Here is a 23849-nt window from a genome sequence, read left to right as displayed (position 1 = left end):
TAGAAATGCATTCTGGAAAAATTTAGAGCAATAGGATCACGTTAACTGGTGGCACCACGGCACTGAAGGGGAAGTAAATGTATCCTTTTGGATTTTAACAGCAAATAATGGAAATATGCATTCAATTATCGTTCCAATAAGATATAAAACCCTCGGCAAAAATTGTAAAAGTTATTAAAAATTCCTCCGATCAAAACACTTAAATGAGAAATATTTAAAAAAATTAACAAATTTTGGAAAATGTTCTAGTAAACTATGTCATTACGTTAAATGTGTTCGTATTAACTTAGATATGAGTTTTTATTCTCATTAGATAGCGTAAACCGTATTTGGGGTATAGTCATAAATGGGAAAACCTTCAGACGGCACATTCAAAAAACTAATTTTCAACTTTTACCAATTTTGTTAAGCAAATTTCAAAATTTAAAGAAAATCTCCATGTGAATTATGGACAATAAAGAGTGGAATAGAACAGTAAACAATCAGTTCTATATCTCTCACATATTAGCGGTACCTGCGACTTGAATTTTAATGATTTCGGAGAACAAAACTTTTTGTTAAATTTTTTGAAAAACAAGCTTTATTTTTTATTGCTATCCACTTTATATAAAGGAAACATACAAAAAACAAGTAAGAGAGTATAGTCGGGCGTGACCGACCATATGATACCCTACACCAGTTATAAATATTAAATGTGATTTATTTTTCATAATAATTCATTGTTCCGATACATTTAAGCAATTTATGGATGAAAAACTAATTTTCTGAAAGAGGCTTTATATGGGGACTAGGGGCAAATATGCACCAAGCCCGATAAAATTTTGGACATTCAAGTAATTTTCGGAAGGGGACTTTGTATAGGAGCTAGGGTCAAATGATGCCCGATTTTTATGAAATTTGGCAAGGTCATCAAGACTTGTATAAAACTTAGTTGTGCCGCTTTTTATCGATATACAGGTATATTTAACATAATTATAAGCTCAGAAGCCCTTTTCGGGGGTTCTGTTGTATGGGGGCTAGGTGAAATAATGGACCGATTTTAACCACTTTCAATAGGCTTCGTCCTTAGGTCAATTATCTTGAAAATTGCGACCTGTACTTTGCGCACAAGGTTTACATGGACAGCCAGCCAGACGGACGGACATAGCTAAACTTCACAAAAGATTGCTTATAGTGTTTTCAATAAAATATAAAAATTTCAGAATGGGACAATGAGGGAATCTCAAGTAAATCAACTTTTAGTGAAATAATCCACATCATTTCCATACAAATTTCAAAAATTTTAATTTTTTGTTCATAAACAATTAATTTTTGTTTCAAAATTTTAAATTTATTTTTGTGTTCATCAAGAAATAAAACTTTAAATATTTAAATATCTTGAATATTATGAAACTACAAGAAATAGGCTTTAATTGGGAACTAAAACGATTAAAATCGGATAAACAGTTTAGTAAATATACGATGTTACATTTAATGCTTGTTGAAAAAAATCCAAAAAAAAAAAAATGAACTTTAAACATCGATAAAATCTGGACCGTAACGAATTTGAAAATTTTGGAGAACTTTAAATTCCGTATTTACAAGAAGAATGTGTGTACCGAATTTCATCGAAATCGGAGAAGGTCATATTCAAAATCCTACTTTTTTGTTTGAAATTACCCCTAATTGATTTTGTAAAGGAATATTTTATAGGCAAGGTCAAATCATGGATCAATTCGAAATAGTCTTTTGCATTTTTCATATAAAAAATCTCGTTGAATTATGTAAAAAATTGCGACCTGTACTTTATACCTGGACAGCCAGCCGCACAGACGGGTAAACATGGCTTAATGGACTTTTAAAAACTTGATTTGAATTTAGCACTTTTTTCAACGAATTTGCACTTTTTTGACCGTCATTTTGCACTTTATTCTGAGGGAGTTCTGGCAACACTGTTGCTGAGAACATTCGTATTGCATGTGTATGAGTGAGAATAACACAATGCCCGCAGGGGCATGTTTGGCCGCCAATGATGTATCAATCAAAAACAAATAAACTAAAAGAAGTCTTGTTTTCACAAAATTTATGTGCAAATAAACTGTGGAAAAAATGTTACCGTTTGTGTTATTGTAGGGTAAGAATACGAGTTTTATTGTTGTAGAAATGAAACAATATCGATTCGCACCGAAATAAAAAACCTTTATTATATAAATTTTTAGAATTACATATTTAGAGGTATAAAACTAGCAAATTATGAAAATAATCACTTAATTATTACATACATTAATTAAACACCATAATTAAATGTTAAAATTTAGTAGTAATTTTTAAATCATTATTTTAAAACAAATTTTGCTGCAAATTAAATTTACATTTAGTTACTATGCACTATGGTTCAGACAACCATTTTTTTTTTTTTTTTTGGCCAAAACTATTTATTTGATGTCGCATTTTAACAAATTTTTTCAATGCAGTACTTCGAAGCTACATAAACTGCATTTTGTTTCCGTCAACACTAAATTATTCTTTAATAATAAGCCACTAAAGTTGCTTTTTCATAAAAAAATTAAAATTTAATTCGAAATACAGATATTTTCAGAACATTTTTTCAACTTTAACGAAAAAACAAATTATAAAATTGATCTTGGAAATGAAAGATGAAATAAAGTACTTTAGTAATTAACGTAAAAAGCTGACCAAAAACAATGCGGTGGTACGTAAAACATGGATGTTTGGTATAACTTCTTAAATCTTTACGGTCACCAACTTCATGAAACTTTAAGAAGCTATTTGTCCGAAATAGTGGGATTTTATTCCAAGTGGTACTTTTTTGAAAATTTTTGTGATTTTCGGGAAAACTAACTTTTGTTTTTAAGGGGTATTTTCTTTAAAGATTCCAAAATTTTGCAAATATGGTTAAATGTTGGATATTAAAAATTAAATTTTGGGTAGTAATTTATAACTACATATAATATTGTTTTATATCTAGAGGTTTAAAGTATTTAAATAAATAAATACTAAACAAAAAAAATCGTGTTATTACAACTTCATTCTATAAAAAATAGAGACAGAAGTTCATAATTGAACTGTCTATAAAATTACATATGGTAAGTACATATGTATGTATATACATATCGAATTGTCTAAAAAATAACATTCTAATTCGGTGCGAATAGATATACAGTGCACTCGCGGTAATGTGAACACCGTCTAACGTGAACACCGCCTAACGTGAACAAGATGTTTTTTACATTGACTACTCTGTAACGTGAACAAACACAGAAAGCTCTATAACGTGAACAATTTTTTTCACAATATATGTTTTCTAAGCATGTAGACAACATTGAAATACATTCATTAAATTCGAATTTTAAAATTTTGGGAATCTCCTTATATAAATGAATGTATATCCCCTAAATTATTTTGTTTATATGGCAAAGAAATTTGAAGTTATGAGTGTAAAAAAAATCTAAATGTTTGCAGTTAAAAGAAAAGGCAGACATTTTAGATAGTTTGCAAAGAGGAACAAGTGTGACTAGTTTATCAAAAAAGTATAATGTCGCTAAGTCAACAATATGCAGTATTAAAAAGAAACAAGTAAGAAGTTATAGTCGGGCGACGCCTACCATATATTACCCTACACCTGTATACGAATAAAATGTGATGTGGTTTTCATAATAAAGCATTTAAGTTGAATTGTACCTTGCCTCAGATATACTAAAGCCATTTACAGTTTAATAAAACTGTTGGTATTTAAGTAAAATTTTGATGGGGCTTTTTAGAGGGGCTAAGGGTCAAATGAGGCCCTATAATTAAAAATTTTATCAGGGTCATCAAGACTAGTATAGAACATGGTTTTGCAGCTTTTTGTCGAGATACGAGTATATTAAGCATAATTATGAACTTAAAAGCCCTATTTGGCGGGTCCAATTCTATGGGGCCTAGGTGAAATAATGGACCGATGTTAACCATTTTCAATAGGCTTTGTCTACAGTACCATAAAAGATCATGTGCCAAATTTCATTGAATTATCTCCAAAATTTCGACCTGTAGTTTGATTACAATGTTTACAACCCTTTTTGGGGGGTACAGTTGTATGGGGGCTAGGTGAAATAATGGACCGATCTTAACCATTTTCAATAGGGTTTGTCCCTGGGACAATAGAAGATCATGTACCAAATTTCATTCAATTATCTTCAAAATTGCGGCCTGTAGTTTGATTACAAGGTTTACATGGACGGACGGACAGACGGACATAGCTAAACCGACTCAGAAAATGATTCTAAGCCGATTGGTATACTTTAAGGTGGATATAGGACCAATATTATTGTGCGTTACAAACATCAGCACAAACACAATATACCCTCCCCACTAAAGTGGTGTAGGGTATAAAAAGAAGCAATTTTGAGTTGTGCAAACAACACATACCAAGGACCGGGAAAAAGACAAACTTTAAGATCATCAGAACTTCCAGTTAATGAAAAAACTCTTTACCGTTGGTTCCTCCGAATGCGTGATAGGAATTGGCCTGTAAGTGGTCTAATGTTAAAAGAAAATGTATTTTAATAAAATTTTAGTTTTATATTATAATAATATAAATAATAATAAAAGAATATCACGCTCAAGTGTGTAAAATGCAGATTTATAAATTAAAATTTCATATTTTTTTCATGAAATTTGACAATCGCTAACGTGAACAATTTCGCTAACATGAACTCCCTTGGTTTTAATTAGTTCACGTTACCGCGAGTGCACTGTAGTTTTATTTCTACAATAATAAATAAAACACGTATTCTTACCCTACAATTACACAATCGGTAACATTTTCTTTTCCACAGGTTATTTGCACATAAATTGTATAGAAACAAAACTTCTCTTAGTTTTTGATATTATTTAACCTGAATGTGTTTTCCCGAAAAAATAACAACAATGAACACGTACATTCCTATAGGAATGTACCATATACATGTGTATGTGCTTTTTGTTCTCTCTAATTCTCTCAGTAAACATGAGAGTGAGCACAATGATTTAGCTTCCCTGTTACCTAGCCCCCTCATCAATAAGAAGCACACAATTTTGTCAATTTTAAATACACTGTGTGCAACATCTTTATATATTTATATGTAGTCTTTGGTTCAGTGTGACCATTTTGGCGTTTTTGCAGCTAGATTTAGCATTTTTTATTTTGATTTAGCTGTAAAATTTTAATTTAGCATTTGGCATTTTATTTAGCATTTTTATAAAATATTTTTAGCATTTTTAGCTTTTTTTGCAATTTTAGTATATAAACAAAAAAGACACATTTTTGCAAAAAAGATTTATATTGGAAATAGGTTTAGCCGGAATGTCTACCCAAACATAAGCAACAAGAAATATGAGAAATGTAATAATTTACACTGTAATTCAAAATAATGCAAAAAGATTCATGAAGATAAATAACTTAAAATTACGCCAATACAAGTGGTATTTCACTAATCTATAGCGAGTACTGAAATTTTTAATTATAGTTCTATTACAATGTAGGTATATTAGTTATACAAGTACACTTATAATTGAATTTTGGTACTGTATAAATAAGAAATGTAACTAAGATTAAAAAAAATAAAATACACAAAGTACAACACTATATATATATATATATATATATATATATATATATATATATATATATATATATATATATATATATTTGTTCATGGTCCAGTCAAACCGGCAATTTGTTTAAGTGGCTCTGGAAAAAAATTCAAAACAAATGCCTCGTAAAAAAAAAAATTATTGTCTCTTGGAGAAATCAAAATTCACTACAACCAAAAAAAAAAAAAAAACAATGGGGTAAAGTACAAAACGAGTATTTAAGGGCTCATCAGCAGTGTGACCATTTTGGCATTTTTGCAGCTAGATTTAGCATTTTTTACTTTTGATTTAGCTGTAAAATTTTAATTTAGCATTTGGCATTTTATTTAGCATTTTTATAAAATATTTTTAGCATTTTTAGCTTTTTTGGCAATTTTAGTATATAAACAAAAAAAAAGACAAATTTTTGCAAAAAAGATTTATATTGGAAATAGGTTTAACCGGAAAAAATCAGAATTAAATGTCTACCCACACAAGCAAGAAGAAATATGAGAAATGTAATAATTTACACTGTAATTCAAAATAATGCAAAAAGATTCATGAAGATAAATAACTTAAAATTACGCCAATACAAGTGAATACTTTAAAATGTTGTATTCTAGAATATTTTTCTGGAACCCAATGCTTTTTTAAATTCGAGGTGATAGAAATAATTCAAGAGATTTCATATATTTTTACAAATACGTTCAGTACGCTATTTTACAAACTAATACTTTTTGTTTGCTCATGGAATGAAACATATAATTTTGGAAAAGGCTATGTGACGGTTAATTAACAAATTTTATTTTTTTCCTATACGAAATAAAGAGGTTTTAATTTTTATCATCCTTCAGGAGTTCTTGTTAATTTATTGAAAATAAGTATTGAAAAAAAATCAATAATATATAATTAAGACTTTCTCATCCTACTTTCTGTTCTTTTTATTTTTACCAAATTTTTAGTAATTTTGTTGTCATGTTTTTTTTTAATTAAAAAAAAAAATACATAAATTTCGAAAATATTATTGACAATTTATTCCAGAATTACAAACTTACGGATTTAAATATATCTCTCAATTCATTTCATACATTCTCATATTTATTTTTCCGAAAAAATCTTGGAAGTATGAGTTATAAACCTGACATCTATTCACCGAGATTTAAAATTATTTCAACGGAATTTTCAATATTTTTGTGACATGAAAACCATTTTTAAAGTGTTTTGAGGAAGACAAATAAAATTGTTTATATAAAAAAACTAAAACTAGAAATATTATACTTTTCCTTTCGAAAACACATATAGGTTTTATACCATGAGCAACTAGTGTAATTAATAGAGTTTTAATGTAATTTTTGCATTCAGAAATATTTAAAAGTTAGAGACATTACATATTGCTAAATTTACAAAAATTTTGAAATAATTTTTAGCATTTCTGTTTATCTTAATACCACGGAACTTAATTTTTTACCCTACTCCACTATACTACGTTTGAGTATACTAATCGGTTAAGAATCATTTTCTGAATCGATTAAGCCATGTAAGTCTGACCGTCTGGTAGAGGTTGAAATTTTCAAAACAATAAGCACGTATGCTTTTTGATCCAATGACAAAACCTTTTAAAAATGGTTAAAGTCCGTCCTTTATTTTACCATACATATACAAATGTATAAAGCCTTTCTCAGAAAATTAGTTTAAATATATCGGAACCAAGTTTCAATTCAACATAAATGCTTTATTACGAAAAATAAATTAAATTTTATACTCATATGGTCAACCACGGCAGAATATACTTTCTTACTTGTTATAAATTACAATGAATTTCCGTTACAAATTAATATGAATTGTTCATAAAAACACTTAAAAAATTTTAGCATTTTTTTGGCATTTTAAAATCAATTTAGCATTTTTCTAGCATTATTTTGGATGGGATTTAGCCGCAACATTTTTTGAGACCTGGTCACACTGCTTTGGTTATATACTAGGGATGCCAATCCCGATCCCGAAAATTCCGGGATTTTTCGGGATTTGCAAAATAAATCCCGGGATTAGGATATCCCGAATCCCAGGATTTTTCAAAATGAATCCCGGGATTTGTTACTAAAATTTTTTTCTAATTCTTTTTTGAGCAATAATTTCATACAATTCGCTCGAAAATTACGATCTTAGTTTATTTTTGACTTATGAAGAACAAAATGTACAAAATTCAATTTTGTACATTTTGAACTTTTTTTAAAGTGGCATGATTCCATATATAGTACATACAAATTTATTTTTTCATTTCGTCGTAGACCCAAAAAGTATACACATTCTTTGTCTATAGTAGACTCATTCTATTTAGGCCGAAAAATTTGGACCAAAATTAATAAAAGAAATCCTAAAAGGACCTCCTCTGAAAATCAATATTCTTAATTCTTATGAAATTCTGAGTCAATTTAGCTATGTCCGTCCGTCTATCCGTCTGTCTGTGTAAAACACGCGCACGTTAAAAAGAAGCAACGGAAACCTACGAAATTTACCCAAAACATTCATTATTGTCCGGTTCAGTTTGGTTCAGTGATATGAGTAAAAATTTCACACAACCTCTAAAAAAATCTTGCTTTTTCAACTGGTTTTTTGTATTTTTTACAAAAACTACTGCAGATAAACTAATGAATTTTGGAAGACAAACATCTTTATATATGTTAATGCCAAAATTTTTACTATTTTTATGGCATTAATTAAGTTTAACCGTTAATGGTAAAACTTACCCTTTAAGGGTCTTCATGCTTCGTTATACATAAAAGCTCATAGACAGATAGAACATGTAACTACATTTTCTATCTCTTTCACCCAAAATGCCTAATCAATCAATCTGTTAAAGTTAATATTTCCGTAAAATTGTTTTGTCTTCTTCTCTAACATAAGTCCTGCTGGTAAGATCATTCGTTTTCAAAGAAATAAAATTGTTGAAGAAATTTCTTTTTTTCTTTCTTTTCTTTTTTTCAACAAAATCGGACCAAAATTTTACAACCATAAAATAGGTCTAGAAGGGGGATAAAAAAGTTGTTTTATTTTATAAAAAAAATAACAAGTAGACTGGGTTTGAACCTAGACTCTTACAGTTGTCGGTTCTATGTCCTGACCACTGCAACGTCAATTACTCTTGCTTTCGTTTGTTAACTGGTGGCTTTTACATAAAAATACTATTTTCACTGCTGACGCGCGACCAAAAAATACGCATACTGAGAAAACGTAGCTGTTTATTTTTTTATGCAATTCTGCAAGATAAGTGTTGACAAAAGGTATTCAGCAACGGTTTTTTTGTACACACAGAAAATAATATAGTATTTTTATATGATAAACATTAGTTATCAAAGAGCTAAGTAAGGCAGTGGTGTTGTGGGTAAAACACTGGATTGAGAAGTGAAACATAAGTGGTTCGAATCTTGGTAAAGTCGTTCTTTTTATTTACCCTTCACCACCATCAGTGGCGATAGAGAATATTTGTCATTCCGTATGTAACACCAAGAAATATTAAACTGAGACCCAACAAAGTATATATATTGTCCGTCTGTCTGTGTAAAACACGCTCACGTTAAAACTAAGCTAAGGAAGGAGCAGTTTGGTATTTGAAAATCAGCATAATTGCTTCACAACGTAAAAAATATGAGTAAAAATGTTAGACTACTTCGAAAAAATTACGTTTTTTTCCTAATTCTCGAGTAGATTTCTCAGAAACTACCGAAGATTATTCAATGAATTATATTACACGTTTTTTATTTTGCCCAGGGATCAATTATGTCCAAACTCAAAAATATCGGTCCAAAGTTTCCCACAGCCCCCATACAAAGGTCGATATTCTCGAAATTGGGTTTATCGTTAATAACTGCGTTAAAAATATCACCACGAAATGCACATGTGGATATAATATGTAACGTAATATGAGTGAATGAATGTGTTTAAAGTAGATATGAACCATCCTGAGAAATATTTTCCGGATCAGTCCATAATTGGTCATAGCTCCCATATAAGATCCACTTCAAAAACTGCATATTTCATTGATAGATAAAGATATCTGACTACAATTCATCATAAATAAGTTTAAAAATTTATTAAAACTTTGAAACCAATTTAGATGGTTTTCAAAAAGCTTACAGGTGGAGGGTATTTAAGATTCAGCAAAGCCGAATATAGCACTCTAACTAAAACCGGAATATTTGTTTTATTTCGGCACAGTCAAATATAAAATTTATTTTTTAAATGATATCTAGAAGGTTTTGCATTTCAAGCTTTCTTTAAATCTGAGTGATAACGGTAAAGGTAAATTAAATTGTTCTGAATGAAGATATCATTTTCCAAAGAAAAGGTTCATTTATGATCTAAATTGATATTCGAAGGATTGAACGTGATATTTATTTTTATTTATTAGGAAGTATGTATGTAGTTACCAAATTTCTTAAATTATGATATTCTAAAAGTTTTTATTTAAGAATTGGAATTAATTGGATTGCTTTAATTTAAATTTATCTTCTGTTGATTAATTCCCACAATATTAAACAATTTTCTTCACAAACATGAAGATTTAAGATTTTCATGTATAAAATAATTAAATTTAAGTAATCCCGTAAAATACCGGGATCGCGGGATATTTCGGGATTACAATTTTCAAAATCCCGAAAAGCCGATCCTGTTTGGCATCCCTATTACATACACAAGGCTATAAAAATTAAATAAAAAGAGGTAAAGTTACAGGATTTCTAATGTATGTTATGTACAAGCCTGAAATATTTGTATCGGAATAATAGCTACACCACTATAGTGGTGACGATATTATGAATTTGTGCTGATTTTTAATAAATAAGGATATTGGCAGAATACTCACCGTAAAGCATACCAATGGGCTCTGTCCGTCTATGTAAATCATTAAGATTTTAAAGAACACTGCTCTTTTATCCCAAGAACGAACCCTATTGAAAATGGTTTATATGAAACAATTATTTCACTTACATCCAAATAACTGAACCTGACTAGTTGTGCTTTTTAGCTAATAATTACATATGTATGTTAAATATACTACACTCTTATAAATTTTCATGTAAATTTACTCTATTTATTGTAGGTAACCAGATTCCTAGTATAATTAGGGTAAAAATACATACTAAAAAATTTTAAACACATTATGTGTAAAAATTCTAGACACAAAAAGTTTAATATTACACATTTTTGTGCTTAAAAAAGTTTAGCAACATTTTATATTTGTTGAAATTTACATTTTTTGTGTCTAAAAAAATTCTGAAAAAGATAAATTTACACCTAAAATTGCATTTAAAATGTATTAAAATAAAAAAAAAATCTCTATTTATTTGAAGGTATATATTTACATTATGAAATAACGATTTATTATACCCTACACCACTTTAGTGGGGAGGGTATATTGGATTTGTGCTGATGTTTGTAACGCACAATAATATTGGTCCTATACCCACCTTAAAGTATACCAATCGGCTTAGAATCATTTTCTGAGTCGATTTAGCTATGTCCGTCCGTCCGTCTGTCCGTCCATGTAAACCTTGTAATCAAACTACAGGTCGCAATTTTGAAGATAATTCAATGAAATTTGGCACATGATCTTCTATTGTCCCAGGGACGAAGTCTATTGAAAATGGTTAACATCGGTTCATTATTTTTCCTAGCCCCCATACAACTGAACCCCCGAATAGGGCTTGTAAACCTTGTAATCAAACTACAGGTCGCAATTTTGAAGATAATTCAATGAAATTTTGCACACTATCTTCTATGGTACCGGAGACGAAGCCTATTGAAAATGGTTAACATCGGTCCATTTTCTCACATAGCCCCCATACAACTGAACCCCCGAATAGGGCTTGTAAACCTTTTAATCAAACTATAGGTCGCAATTTTAAAGATAATTCAATGAAATTTGGCAGATGATCTTCTATGGTACGGGAGACGAAGCCTATTGAAAATGGTTAACATCGGTCCATTATTTCACCTAGCCCCCATACAACTGAACCCGACGAATAGGGATTTTAAGTTTATAATTATGTTTAATATACTCGTATCTCGACAAAAAGCTGCAAAACCAAGTTCTATACTAGCCTTGATGACTCTCGTGAATTTTATAATTATAGGGTCTCATTTGACCATAGCTCCTATACAAATCCCCCTTCAAAATTTGACTTAAATGTCCACAATTTTATTCAGCAATAAATGGCTTAAGTATAATTCAAGGCAAGGAGAAATTCAACTTAAATGCTCTATTATGAAAACTAAATCACATTTTGTTTTTGTAACAGGTGTAGGGTATTATATGGTCGGCCTCGCCCGACTATAATTTCTTACTTGTTTTTATACCCACCATCAAAAAAGATGGGGGGTATATTGATTTTGTCATTCCGTTTGTAACACATCGAAATATTGATCATAGACCCACAAAAGTATATATATTCTGGGTCCTCATTAAATTCTAAGACGATCTAGCCATGTCTGTCCGTCTGTCCGTCCGTCCGTCTGTCTGTCTGTCTGTCTGTCTGTCTGTTGAAAGCACGATAGAGTCCGAATGGAAAGAGCTAGAGGGTTGAAATTTCACATAAATATTTCTTATAGGTAAGGTTTGTTTGGTATTGAAAATGGGCGATATCGGTTCACGTTTTCGGATAGCCCCCATACAAGTGGCCCCTCGAAAAGCAGCTTTAACAGCCATAACTTGTTTAAAAATACGAATATAGGGATGAAATTCGACATAAGTAAGTTTCTTATGATCCAAAATCACTGTGCAAAATTTTATGAGGATCGGTCCATAATTGACCCTACCCCCCATATAAGGTCCCCTTCAGAAAATGACTTTAACGCTCATTACTGGCTTAAAAATACTAGTATATAGATGAAATTTGACATAAGTAAGTTTCATACGAGTCAAAATCTATCTAAAAAATGTTACGAGGATCGGTCCATGATTGACCCTACCCCCCCTATATAAGGTCTCCTTCAGAAAATGACTGCAACGCTCATTAATGGTTTAAAAATACGAGTGTAGCGATGAAATTCGACACAAGTAAATTTAATACGAACCAAATTCTGTCTACCAAATTTTATGAGGATCGACCCATAATTGACCCTACCCCCCTATATAAGATCCCCTTCAGAAAATTACTTTAACGCTTATAATTGGCCTAAATATACGAGTATATAGATGAAATTTGACAAAAGTAAGTTTCGTTTGAGTCAAACGAGGTTTGATGGTGGGTATATAAGATTCGGCATAGCCGAATATAACACTCTTACTTGTTTAAATTAAATTAAAGTTTTTAACTTTTAAGAATTAAAGTTTTTAACTTTTAAGAACTATTTTACCCAAAGCGGCTAATTTCTTTTACCCATACAAAATTCGCCTATTGTTGAATACTTAAATAGGGGAAACTTCCAGCTTCACGTTATGGTTGTTTGAAATCCAAAACACTGGGGATAGTAGGTACATACATAGTTTGACTGACGCATGGCTTTTGTAAGAAGGTGGTGTTTCTGGCATGTTAAATTCGGCGGCCGGGGTTCTATATGGCCATTGGTTGTTCGCTATGATATGATTTTCCGTTGCCTCTTTGTGTCATTTGTGGGCATTGATACACATATGTATTAGTCCACATCACTGCTTAGTACTACATACATATATGTACATACGTCCTCCATGGAATAAATTTGCTTTACATTATTAAAATTAATCGTTTTTTAAATTTTTTATTGCACAAAAGAAATTTTTGTATTGTTTTATTCCTTTTTATTATTTTATGAATAATATTTTGAAAAATTTTATATTACTCAAAGAAAAAAATATTACTCATTTTTTGTTTAAAAATAAAATTTAATAATGGTTGTAATTTTAAATTTAAAATATCTAATTTATTAGGAACATGTTCACCAAAATTTAAATTACCACATTTTGTATTTATTTTTGCTGCTACAAGTATGTAATAAATTCTTAAAAACAATTTATGCTTAAATTTACGCATTTGTTGTAATTTTCCATAAAAACTTACATGCTTCATTGAAGTAATTTTATATGAATTTTTTAGAGGCAAATTCTAGAAAATCAGTTTTCACCAATAAATTGCTTAAAAATAGTAATTTGTTTCTAGTGTTTAGCACCTTTTTATTTACACATCTTCTCTGGATTTAACATTTCAAATCAATATATTTATTTTAAACAACATTTTTTTGTCAAAAATGTCACATAAAATTCCGGTATTTCCCGTGAAAAACATTAAACACACTGCTTCATTCGTAACGTGACGTTCATGCTCAGCTTTGTGTTTTTATAAACAAGCAAGTACAATAACAAAATTTACCGTATGATTGTGTTTTTTGTTGTTGTTTGTTTACAATATCTGTCTCAGCGTAAAAAAAAATCAATTATTGATGAAGTTTTAATTTTTTCATATCTTGTTATTTATGGACTGATTTCAACATACACACAGACAGACAGATGGACATGGCGGACGATTATATATTAATTTTTTGTGATTTTAAAAAATTTAAAAATTCATGTTTATTAAAGAAATAAATACAGGCAAATCCCGGTATAACGAATGATATAATGTCAGGCCCTTTCGTTAAATCGAAAAATTCGTTATATCAGAATAATTTTTTCTAGTAAATTTCTTTATTTAATGGACAAAAAAACATTCAAATTAATGTATGAAATTATTACTTAAAATTTTATTTCAAATAACTAAGAACAACGCACCCATTTTTCCCTTTTGAACATCTAGACGGTTTGAAAAATTTGCTGATTGATTTTTGTTTTCTAACTACTTTAATTTCCTGCTATTTCCTTAACTTAATTTTATTTGTTAGATCCAAATTCAATCTAAAAGATAAAATTAAACTCTTTTTTGGAAAAAAACTGAACTTGAGAATCGAACTTGAGATGAGTCTCATGCTGATAATTTGAAGCCCCTGGAATAATTGTGCCATGTTGGGATATTTTGGTTCTCCTCGACATAATTTATTTTGCTGTAGAATTGTATTAATTCAATGTATCCGGTTTAAACTTTATTCAAGCTAAAGTTATCATTAAATTCACATCTAACGGATTTAGGTTTTTTAGATTATAGTGTATGTCATTTTGTTCGATAGGTCAGATATGCAGAATAGGAACTCCTTAACGACTCTAAACGGCTCCAAATTTTTTATTTTTTTTTCCATTGATAGTACTTTTAATACGGAATCTAACGATACTATTTTTTTGGTTTGCTCGGAAATGGCTTGCTCGATTGTAAAAAAATAACATGATATGAAAGGTCGTGGAAAGGCCTTTCAGATGATGTGCAATATTATATGAATTATTAACCCATTGAGTGCCAAAAGCTAAAAAAAGGGTTTTGAAACATGACTTTTTTTGTAATAGTGCTCATAACTCGAAAAGTGGCCGATATAAGCACATATACATTTCCCAAGTATTATATAGAAAACATAATGCGGAAGATATTCTACATTATATTATAAATCAATTAATGTCTGTAACTGTAAAAAGTGCTTATATCAACAAGTTAGAGTGCTATATTCGGCTATGCCGAATCTTAAATACCCTCCACCAGCAAGTTACTTTTTATTAAAACCCATTTAATTATATAATTTTTACATAACTTGACAAAATGTTTGTTTCCGTATTGAGGATACTAACATTTATGCATATGTCGAACTAATTTTGATTAGGTCCATTTTAAAAGAATGATTTATCTATACACAGAACATAATCATGTCGAATTTATCCGGATATAATCATTTAATAACGAATTAAGTGATGTTAAGTGATTTTCAGAAGTTAACCTTTTATGGGAGTTAAGACAACTTATGGACCGATCTGGAAAAATTTCCGTAGAATGATTTATATATATAAAGTATATATATATATAAAGGAATAGGAGGGCGCAAAAAGGGGGTAAATGGGTGAAAAGTGGTCAAAGTTAGTACTTTTAAGCATAAATACCAATTATTGTCTTTGCTTAAGCCAAAATATATTCCATTAAGCTTTTTAAACTATCAGAAATATGACAAAAGGGGAAGAACGGGCAAAATTAGTAATTTTGTGCTTTAAGACTAATTTTTATCTGTTCTATATCAACTGCGCTTTTTATAGTATCGGAAATATGCATATTTTGGAAGCCCACCCAATGGGGACAGAAACGGGTAAAAAAAGGAATTCTATGTTTGCTGTATAAAATGTCCTAAAGACATCAAATCCTAATATATATTATAAATCTCTTTGTAAGTCTGTTCGTTTGCTTATTTGTTCGTCAATCACGCCTAAACGGCTAGATCGATGTTTGCTGTATAAAATTTCCAAAAGACATAAAATTTTAAATATTAATATTTTAATGGAGCAAGGGACTAACAAATATCATATTTTTGGGTTATTTAAATTTAACGAATAAAAAAGTATAATTATTTGTTATTTTGGTACTTTTATGAAATTTCTTAAATATACAATGATTTAAAAAATTATGTTTTTGCAAAGCATCTATCCAGTGGGTAAAAAAGGGAATTTTTTACTTTGTTTTAATAAATGTCCTATCTGACTTTAATTTTAAATATCGCTGTATGAAATCCTAATCCTAAAAACCTAATTCATAATATATAATATAAATCTCGTTGTAAGTCTGTTTGTTTTTTCGTCAATCACGCCTAAACGGCTGGACCGATTTTCTAAAAATTTGTAGCAAAGTTAGATCTATACTTGGCGGGCGCTTTAGACAAAAAGGGGGAAAATGGGTGAAAACCGGCAAAATAAGTACTTTTGATAGTAAGTAATGAGTTTTTGCAAAACATCATTAAAGAGGAAAAGGTAGGAAGAAAGGGGAGATACATAATTTTTTTAATAAATGTTCTACAGGACTCATATTTTCAACATCAATTTCTGAAATGATACAAAATTTATTAAACAAACTACATAAATTTGGGTAATTCAATGGAGCAAAAAGAACTGTGTTGGTACCTTTTAAAAATATTGTTCAATTTTAATGAAATTTCATTTGTAGCTTTATAAGATCACAAAAAAATTATAATGAATTTATTCATAAAAGACCTTTAGCATTTTTTCAAACACGAGGAAGAAAGGGAAAGGGGAGAATACTTAAGTATAATGTTATGAAACCACTTAAAACCCCGGGCAACGCCGGGTACAAAAATCTAGTGATTTATATAAAAAAAATCAAGTCGAATTTTACTCCAATAGATTAATGAAATATGTGCGTTTAGGTGATTTTCGGAAGTGGACTTTATATAGGAGGTATAACCAATTACGGGCCTATCCGGTAATATATATGTACACGAAACATATTTGTGTCGAATTTTATCAAAATGTCTTTATTTGATAATGAAATATGAGCGTTTAAGTGATTTTTTGAAGTGGACCTTATGTAGGAGCTATTTAAAAATGTGGACCGATCCGGAAAGAATTTGGTAGAAATATTTATATTGTGAGCATTCAAGTCGTACTTTATCCCGATAGCTTTATTATTCAAAGAAAAATATGAGTCTAAGTGATTTTCGTAAATGGACCTTATACGGGACCCTATCCGGAAAAAATTTCGTAGAGTGATTCATATACAGACAAAACATATTTGTGTCGAATTTTATCAAAATAGCTTTATTTGACAATGAAATATGTGCTTTTAAGTGATTTTCGGAAGTGGGCCTTATATGGGAGCTATGACCAATAGTGGACCGATCCGTAAAAAATTTGGTAGAATGATTTGTATGTATACAAAACATATTCAAGTTTAATTTTATCTCTATAGCTTGAGAATTCAATGAAATATATGTGTTTAAGTGATTTTCGGAAGTGGACCTTATATGAGAGTTATGACCAATTGTGGGCCTATATGGAAAAAATTTCATAGAGTGATTCATATTTAGACAAACATATAGTATTTGTGTCGAATTTTATTAAGATAGCTTTATTTGACGATGAAATGTGTGCTTTTAAGTGATTTTCGGAAGTGGGCCTTATATGGGAGCTATGACCAATAATGGACCGATCCCTAAAAAATTTCGTAGAATGATTTGTATGTACACAAAACATATTTATCTCGAATTTTATCACAATAGCTTTATTTGTGTATGAAATATGTGCGTTTATGTGATTTTCGGCAGTGGACCTTATATGAGAGCTATGACCAATTGTGGACCGATACTAATCTACGTTGGTAGTATGATTTCTGTTCATATTATATTTATATGTACAAATTTTGTGTTGATACCGATATATTTGAGGGAGTTATTAATGATAAACTAATTTCTGGGAATATATACCTTTGTATGGGGGCTATGTGAAATTTTGGTTCAATTATTTAGATTTTCAACACAATTAATCCCTGGGTAAAAAAAAATAATGTGTGACAAAATTCATCGAATTATCTTTTGTAGTTTCTGAGAAAACGACTTGAGAATTACGAAAAAAACCGTAATTTTTTCGAGGAAGTCTGAAATTTTTACTCATAACTTTTAACGTTGTGAACCGATTTTGATGATTTTCAATACCAAATTGCTTAGGATAACAGTGAATATTTTTGGTGAATTTGGTTGATTTCTTTTGCTTAGTTTTAACGTGAGCGTGTTTTAGGCAGACAGACAGACAGACGGACATAGTTAAATCGACTCAGAATATATATACTTTGTTGGGTCTCAGATGAATATTTCTTGGTGTTACACACGGAATGACAAACTTATATATACCCTCTATCACCATTGATGGTGGTGGAGGGTATAAAAATGGACTATAAAGTAATCTTTTTATATGAAACTGAAAGACAGAGACATTTAAATCTAATGAAAGTGACAATATAACTAATGTGACTTTAACAGTGATGACTATAAACGAAAACTACTCGGATGAGAAACAAAAAAAATTACAGTCGTTTAACAATTTTACATATCGAAAGTACCCTACTTTGAGCCCTATAGCGCCGTCCCTGGAGTATTTTTGGGTTTTTTGAATACTCCTTAGTTACGACGTTTCATTTTGCCCCATTGTGCACGATAATTTAAAAAGAGACTTTTATGAAAAGGTTTTAAGTATTATATAATTTGTTAACTGTTTCAGTTTTTGTTTAGATTCAGCACAAACCAAGAAAATTCAAACAAATTTTATTTTTTCCGATTTGCTTTGAAATTTTAATATCTGGCAATTACATTTTTTTTTTAAATTCACAAACCACTGGGTGTACAATATACATATATATTTTAAAACTATTGTTTTTTTCGAATATAACTTCAAATTTTTGAAAGAAATTTTGAAAATTTGAACATTACATTATATTGTTATCTGATTCCAAATTTCAGTATATTTGAACTCCAGGAAGTGGCTTAAAATTCAGTTAAAATTTTCGATTTTTTGTACATAACATTACATTGTCTTCAGGTGTCTTTATGTGTACCAAGATTCATCGGGCTACGGGAACTGGACGAAAATTCAGTTACAAAATTTGTACCAACTAACAAAGCAATTTAAATAAAAGCTTTTAAAAAATTAACTGGTTTGTTTAAAATATATATTTTTAATGGTGAAAATTAAAAAAATTGTCAAATATGTTTTGAGAAAATTTGACTTCTTTATTAATTTTCTCAATATCGAGTTTTTGCATCGTATTTATTTTTATTGAGCAATAAAACCTGACTTATTTTGTAATTTTCTGATTTTCCTAAAGTTATATGTTTTTTTCGAATTATAGCACAATTAAACTACAAAAGCAAAAAAGAAAACTTAAATAGCTGAGCCGAATCTTAAATACCTTTATATTAATGACAGCTTTAATTGATCAAATATTTGTGGAAATAGGTATACTCGTGCTTTCTAATAAAAACAAGTCAGAGTGCTATATTCGGCTGAGCCGAATCTTAAATACCCTAAACCAGCTACTTATACATATATTAATACTTTTCTAATTGATCAAATATTTGTAGAAATAAGTTTTCTCATGTCTTGAATAGAAAAAATACAAAGATTTAAGCAGCTTAAATCTATTACAATTCCATGATTTATTGAACATTACAAACACCATTTTCTTTATATTTTTATAGCGCTTAGCGATATTTAGTATTTTGCATGTATGCATGTGTGTAAAAGATTTAAAGATTTTCAAAATAAATATATATAATTTTGTTCTACACAAATTGATAATGCAACTAGTTAAATACGGTTAAAGTGCTTTTAGGGGCAGGACATAGTATGGGAGATATGACCAATTATAGACCGATCGTAAAAAATTCTTTAAGCAAAATTTCTGTTCATAAAAGCTATATTTCAGTCAAATTTTGTATCTATATCGTAATTTAGTAATAAGTAATGTGTGTTTAAGTGATTTTCTGAATGACAGCTGATTTTCTGTTATGAACCGATCGTGAAAAAATCTTGAAATAGAATTTTTGTATACAAAATTAATATTTGGGCTAAATTTTTTATCAATAGCTTTATTTGCTAATGAGTAATGTGCGTTTAAGAGATTTTCGTAAAAGGACCTTGTATGGGAGCTATGACCAATTATGGACCGCTCGGAGAAAAATTTCACAGTAATATTTCTGTGCATATGAGTAATACTAGTACCAAATTATGTGGATATCTTAATTTAGTAGTGAGTTATGCGCGTTTAAGTGATTTTCGGAAGGGGACCTTGTATGGGAGCTATGACCAATTATAGACCGATCAGAAAAAACATTCACAGTAAAATTTCCGTATGAGCAATACTTATATCAAATTTTATATGGATATCTTAATTTAGTAATGAGCTATGGCCAATTATGGATCGATGGAACAAAAATTTCACAGTAATATTTCTGTATGTGAGAGCAATACTTGTACCAAATTTTATATGGATGTCTTAATTTAGTAATGAATTATTTACGTTTAAGTTATTTTCGGGAGGGGACCTTGTATGGGAGCTATGTCCAATTATGGACCGATTCCGAAAATTTTTTCTCTGAATGAATTCTATTCACATAAGATTTTAATTTGTAAAATTTTGAAAGCTCTTGTGTAGAAACGAATGTATGGAATTATCTTGCATAGTTTTCGAGAAAATTACATCAGAATGTGTAAAAAATGCTTATTTTTTTCGAGGTTGTTTCAAATTTTAATTCATAACTTTTCCCGGTGTGAACCGATTTGGCTTATTTTCAATACCAAACTGCCTAGGACAATAATAAATATTTTGGGTGAATTTCGTTAATTTTTGTTGCTTCGTGTTAACGTGAGAATGTTTTATACAGACAGACAGGCAGACGGACGGACGGACGGACATAGCTAAATCGACTCAGAATTTCATAAGGTCCAAGAATATATATACTTTGTTGGGTCTCAGATGAATATTTCTTGGTGTTACACACGGAATGACAAAGTTATATATACCCTCTATCACCACTGATGGTGGTGGAGGGTATAAAAACTTAAGATTTAAATATTTTAAATGAGTAACAATTGTAAGATGTATTGAACATTACATTTCTTTCTTTAGCATTTTTATAGCGCGTTAAATGAGATTTAGAGATATTTAATAATTTCCATGTATGCATGTGTGTGAACGATTTCAGGAAATTCAAATATATTCTTGTACACGCGCTTAATGTGATTTTCGGGAAGGGGACCTTATATGGGAGTTATGACTTATTGGGGACCGATTGTACAAAAATTTTACATTAACGATTCTGTATGTAAAGGCAATATCTCGTAAAAAAATACAGTAACATTTCTGTATACAAAAGTAAAATATATGTATATTAGGCTTCACGCAATATTTTTGAAATTGTGATATCATACCTTATTAAAGGTTTTTGATCAACACTAATATTGGCGTAATTATTTTGTTAAAATTGCAACTCCTTCATCTGCATATCTGCGGCCAAAATACCGATTTTAGGCGACATTTTTTGATAGACCGAAAACTGCTGAACATATTTCAAATCCGACTTAAGTATACTATTCTACAGGAAAATTTAAGATATATAAACTTAATTTGACAGAATTTAGATGCACTATAAATGCATAAGAGCAAAAGGAAAAAAAAATGCAATTTAAAAAAAAAAAATTCAAAACCTGATTTTATCATTCGTAAATATAATATTCAATGCCATTAAAAAAATAGTGTTAAAATTTTTAATTTATTGTAATCCGTTTAGGAGTTATGATGGTTATAATGTTAGCTTGTGGTTTAATAATTTCCCATCAAACGATGGTGTTTTTCATCATCATCTCCGAATTTAATAAAACTCCACCCAATTAATGTTCTATATATGACTTGTATAATGACAAATTTTGGGTCTTATAACTTTCGTAGTTAAATATAGCGTTGTAAAGTTTAAAATCTGAAAATTTAAAGTCTCATCACATCTAAAGGGTTAATGATAAAATTTTTGTTCTTGCACCATTTGTCTCAGCAAAAAGCATACTTTGATTATGCACAAAAAATAAAAATGTTTGAAATATTTTTTGAAAAAAGTTCATCTTTGGATAATACTAAATGCACTTTTGAAGCGTTATAAAAGTGTGAAATTTAGCTCATTCTTATTGATTTTTCCTATAAAATCAATTATTAGAGCATGATTTCCTATAAATTCTGTAGTTTCTGCTCTGTAAAAAATGTCGCTCAAAATTAGTGGTTTCCGCCTCAGATATGCAGAGGAAGGAGTTGGAATTTTGAAAAAAATATTACAGCATAGTGATCACAGATACAAAAACCTTCTGAAAAGTTGTGATATCACAAAAACGGGAAATATTTTGTTTTTTGAAACGAAGCCTAATGTATATGTACCAAATTTTGAGAGAGGAGACCTTACATGGGAGCTATGATCAATTATGGACCGATTCAGAAATGTTTTCTTTATATGAATTCTATTAACATAAAACTTTAATTTGTCAAGATATTCATATTCTAACGGAAGTAATTAGCAATAAATTAATTTTCCGCGAATATGTACATTTGTATGGGAGATATATGGAATTGTGGACCGATTCCGTCAATTTTTAACAGAAATCAAGATTTTGTATAGAAACAAATGTGTGGTGATTTTCATACAATTATAGCGCATAATTTTTGTGAAAATTGCATAGCTTATTTTTTTCGGAGTTTTTTGAAATTTTGATTTCTAATTTTTCACATTGTGTACCGATTTTGCTGATTTTCAATACCAAACTACATAGGACAATAGTAAATATTTTGAGGACGCGTGTTATCAAATAATATATGTATGCATATATTTTGTTGGGTCTCAGATGAATAGTTATCAGTGTTACAAACTTATATACATATGCTATAATTATATATACTTTGTTTGGGTCGCAAATGAATATTTACCAGTGTTACACATGGAATGACAATCTTATATATACCCTCTATCACCACTGATGGTGGTGAAGGGTACAAAAATACACCGCAATATGGACAATTTCGTGTCAAGTGACCTAACTTTTAAAATCCATGTCTTCCGATTTGGATAAAAAAGGAAACAGTAAAGAAATAGCTATCTGAACTCCATTGGATAATTTATGCTAGGACCAGTAGGTGAAAAGTTACATTCATTTGAATAAAACTCTGGCCAAAATGTCCAACAGTTCTTTGCCAATAGAGCTGAAAATTTGTGTCTGGCCTACTATCCAATAGTAGTAACCTTGGTGCAAATTTCATTCAAATTTATTTTTTGGATTGGATCACTTGACACGAAATTGCATATATATAAATACATTTAAATTTTAAATTTATTTTTCTTTCTTAACATAATAGAGAATGAAGTGCAACATAATTTGAAGTGTAGCACAACAGAGGCTGGAGGCAACAACTTTCAAAACTGCAGTAAGAGCACATCAACATCCCCATCAAAAACGGAAAATACTGAAAATTCGGAACAAACAATAGAAAAAGCCGCCACTAATAACGATGTAGTTACGCAAAATGTTAGTGCTGTTACAAATAATGTAATGAAACCTTCAGGTGGCGGAGCAAGTTCTGTTACAAATACGAGCAGTAATACAAACAATTCCTTAGAACAACTTAAAATTGAGTTAGAGAACATAACACATGCACAAGCATTTGCATCGGCTATTGTGGCTTCTATAAACAACGATCAAGTCTATCAACAACAGCAGCAACAACCACAGCAACATACTAGTTTACAACAGAATCAAGAAGAGGTGAGAAATATTTGACGAAAATGACTTGACCCCTAAAAAATTAACACTTTGATTTTCTTTAAATATATACATATTTATTTGC

General features: G+C 29.8%; 1 protein-coding gene across 1 annotated transcript in view; it reads left to right on the top strand.

Annotated features, from left to right (window-relative positions):
• LOC119605443 (putative uncharacterized protein DDB_G0271606) overlaps nt 1-23849 on the top strand; it is a 259513-nt gene that overhangs the window by 85002 nt on the left and 150662 nt on the right. The window contains exon 3 of the mRNA XM_037958558.1: nt 23361-23767. Within this exon, the coding sequence (XP_037814486.1) occupies nt 23361-23767 (407 nt within the window). The remainder of the gene's footprint in view (nt 1-23360; nt 23768-23849) is intronic.

This window comes from Lucilia sericata, unplaced genomic scaffold, assembly GCF_015586225.1.
Source record: "Lucilia sericata isolate MDLA Ls3-8-SP2 unplaced genomic scaffold, ASM1558622v1 Contig000487F_arrow, whole genome shotgun sequence".
Taxonomy (NCBI): domain Eukaryota; kingdom Metazoa; phylum Arthropoda; class Insecta; order Diptera; family Calliphoridae; genus Lucilia; species Lucilia sericata.
The sequence above is the reverse complement of the archived record's forward strand: the minus strand, read 5'-3'. Positions and strand labels throughout refer to the sequence as shown.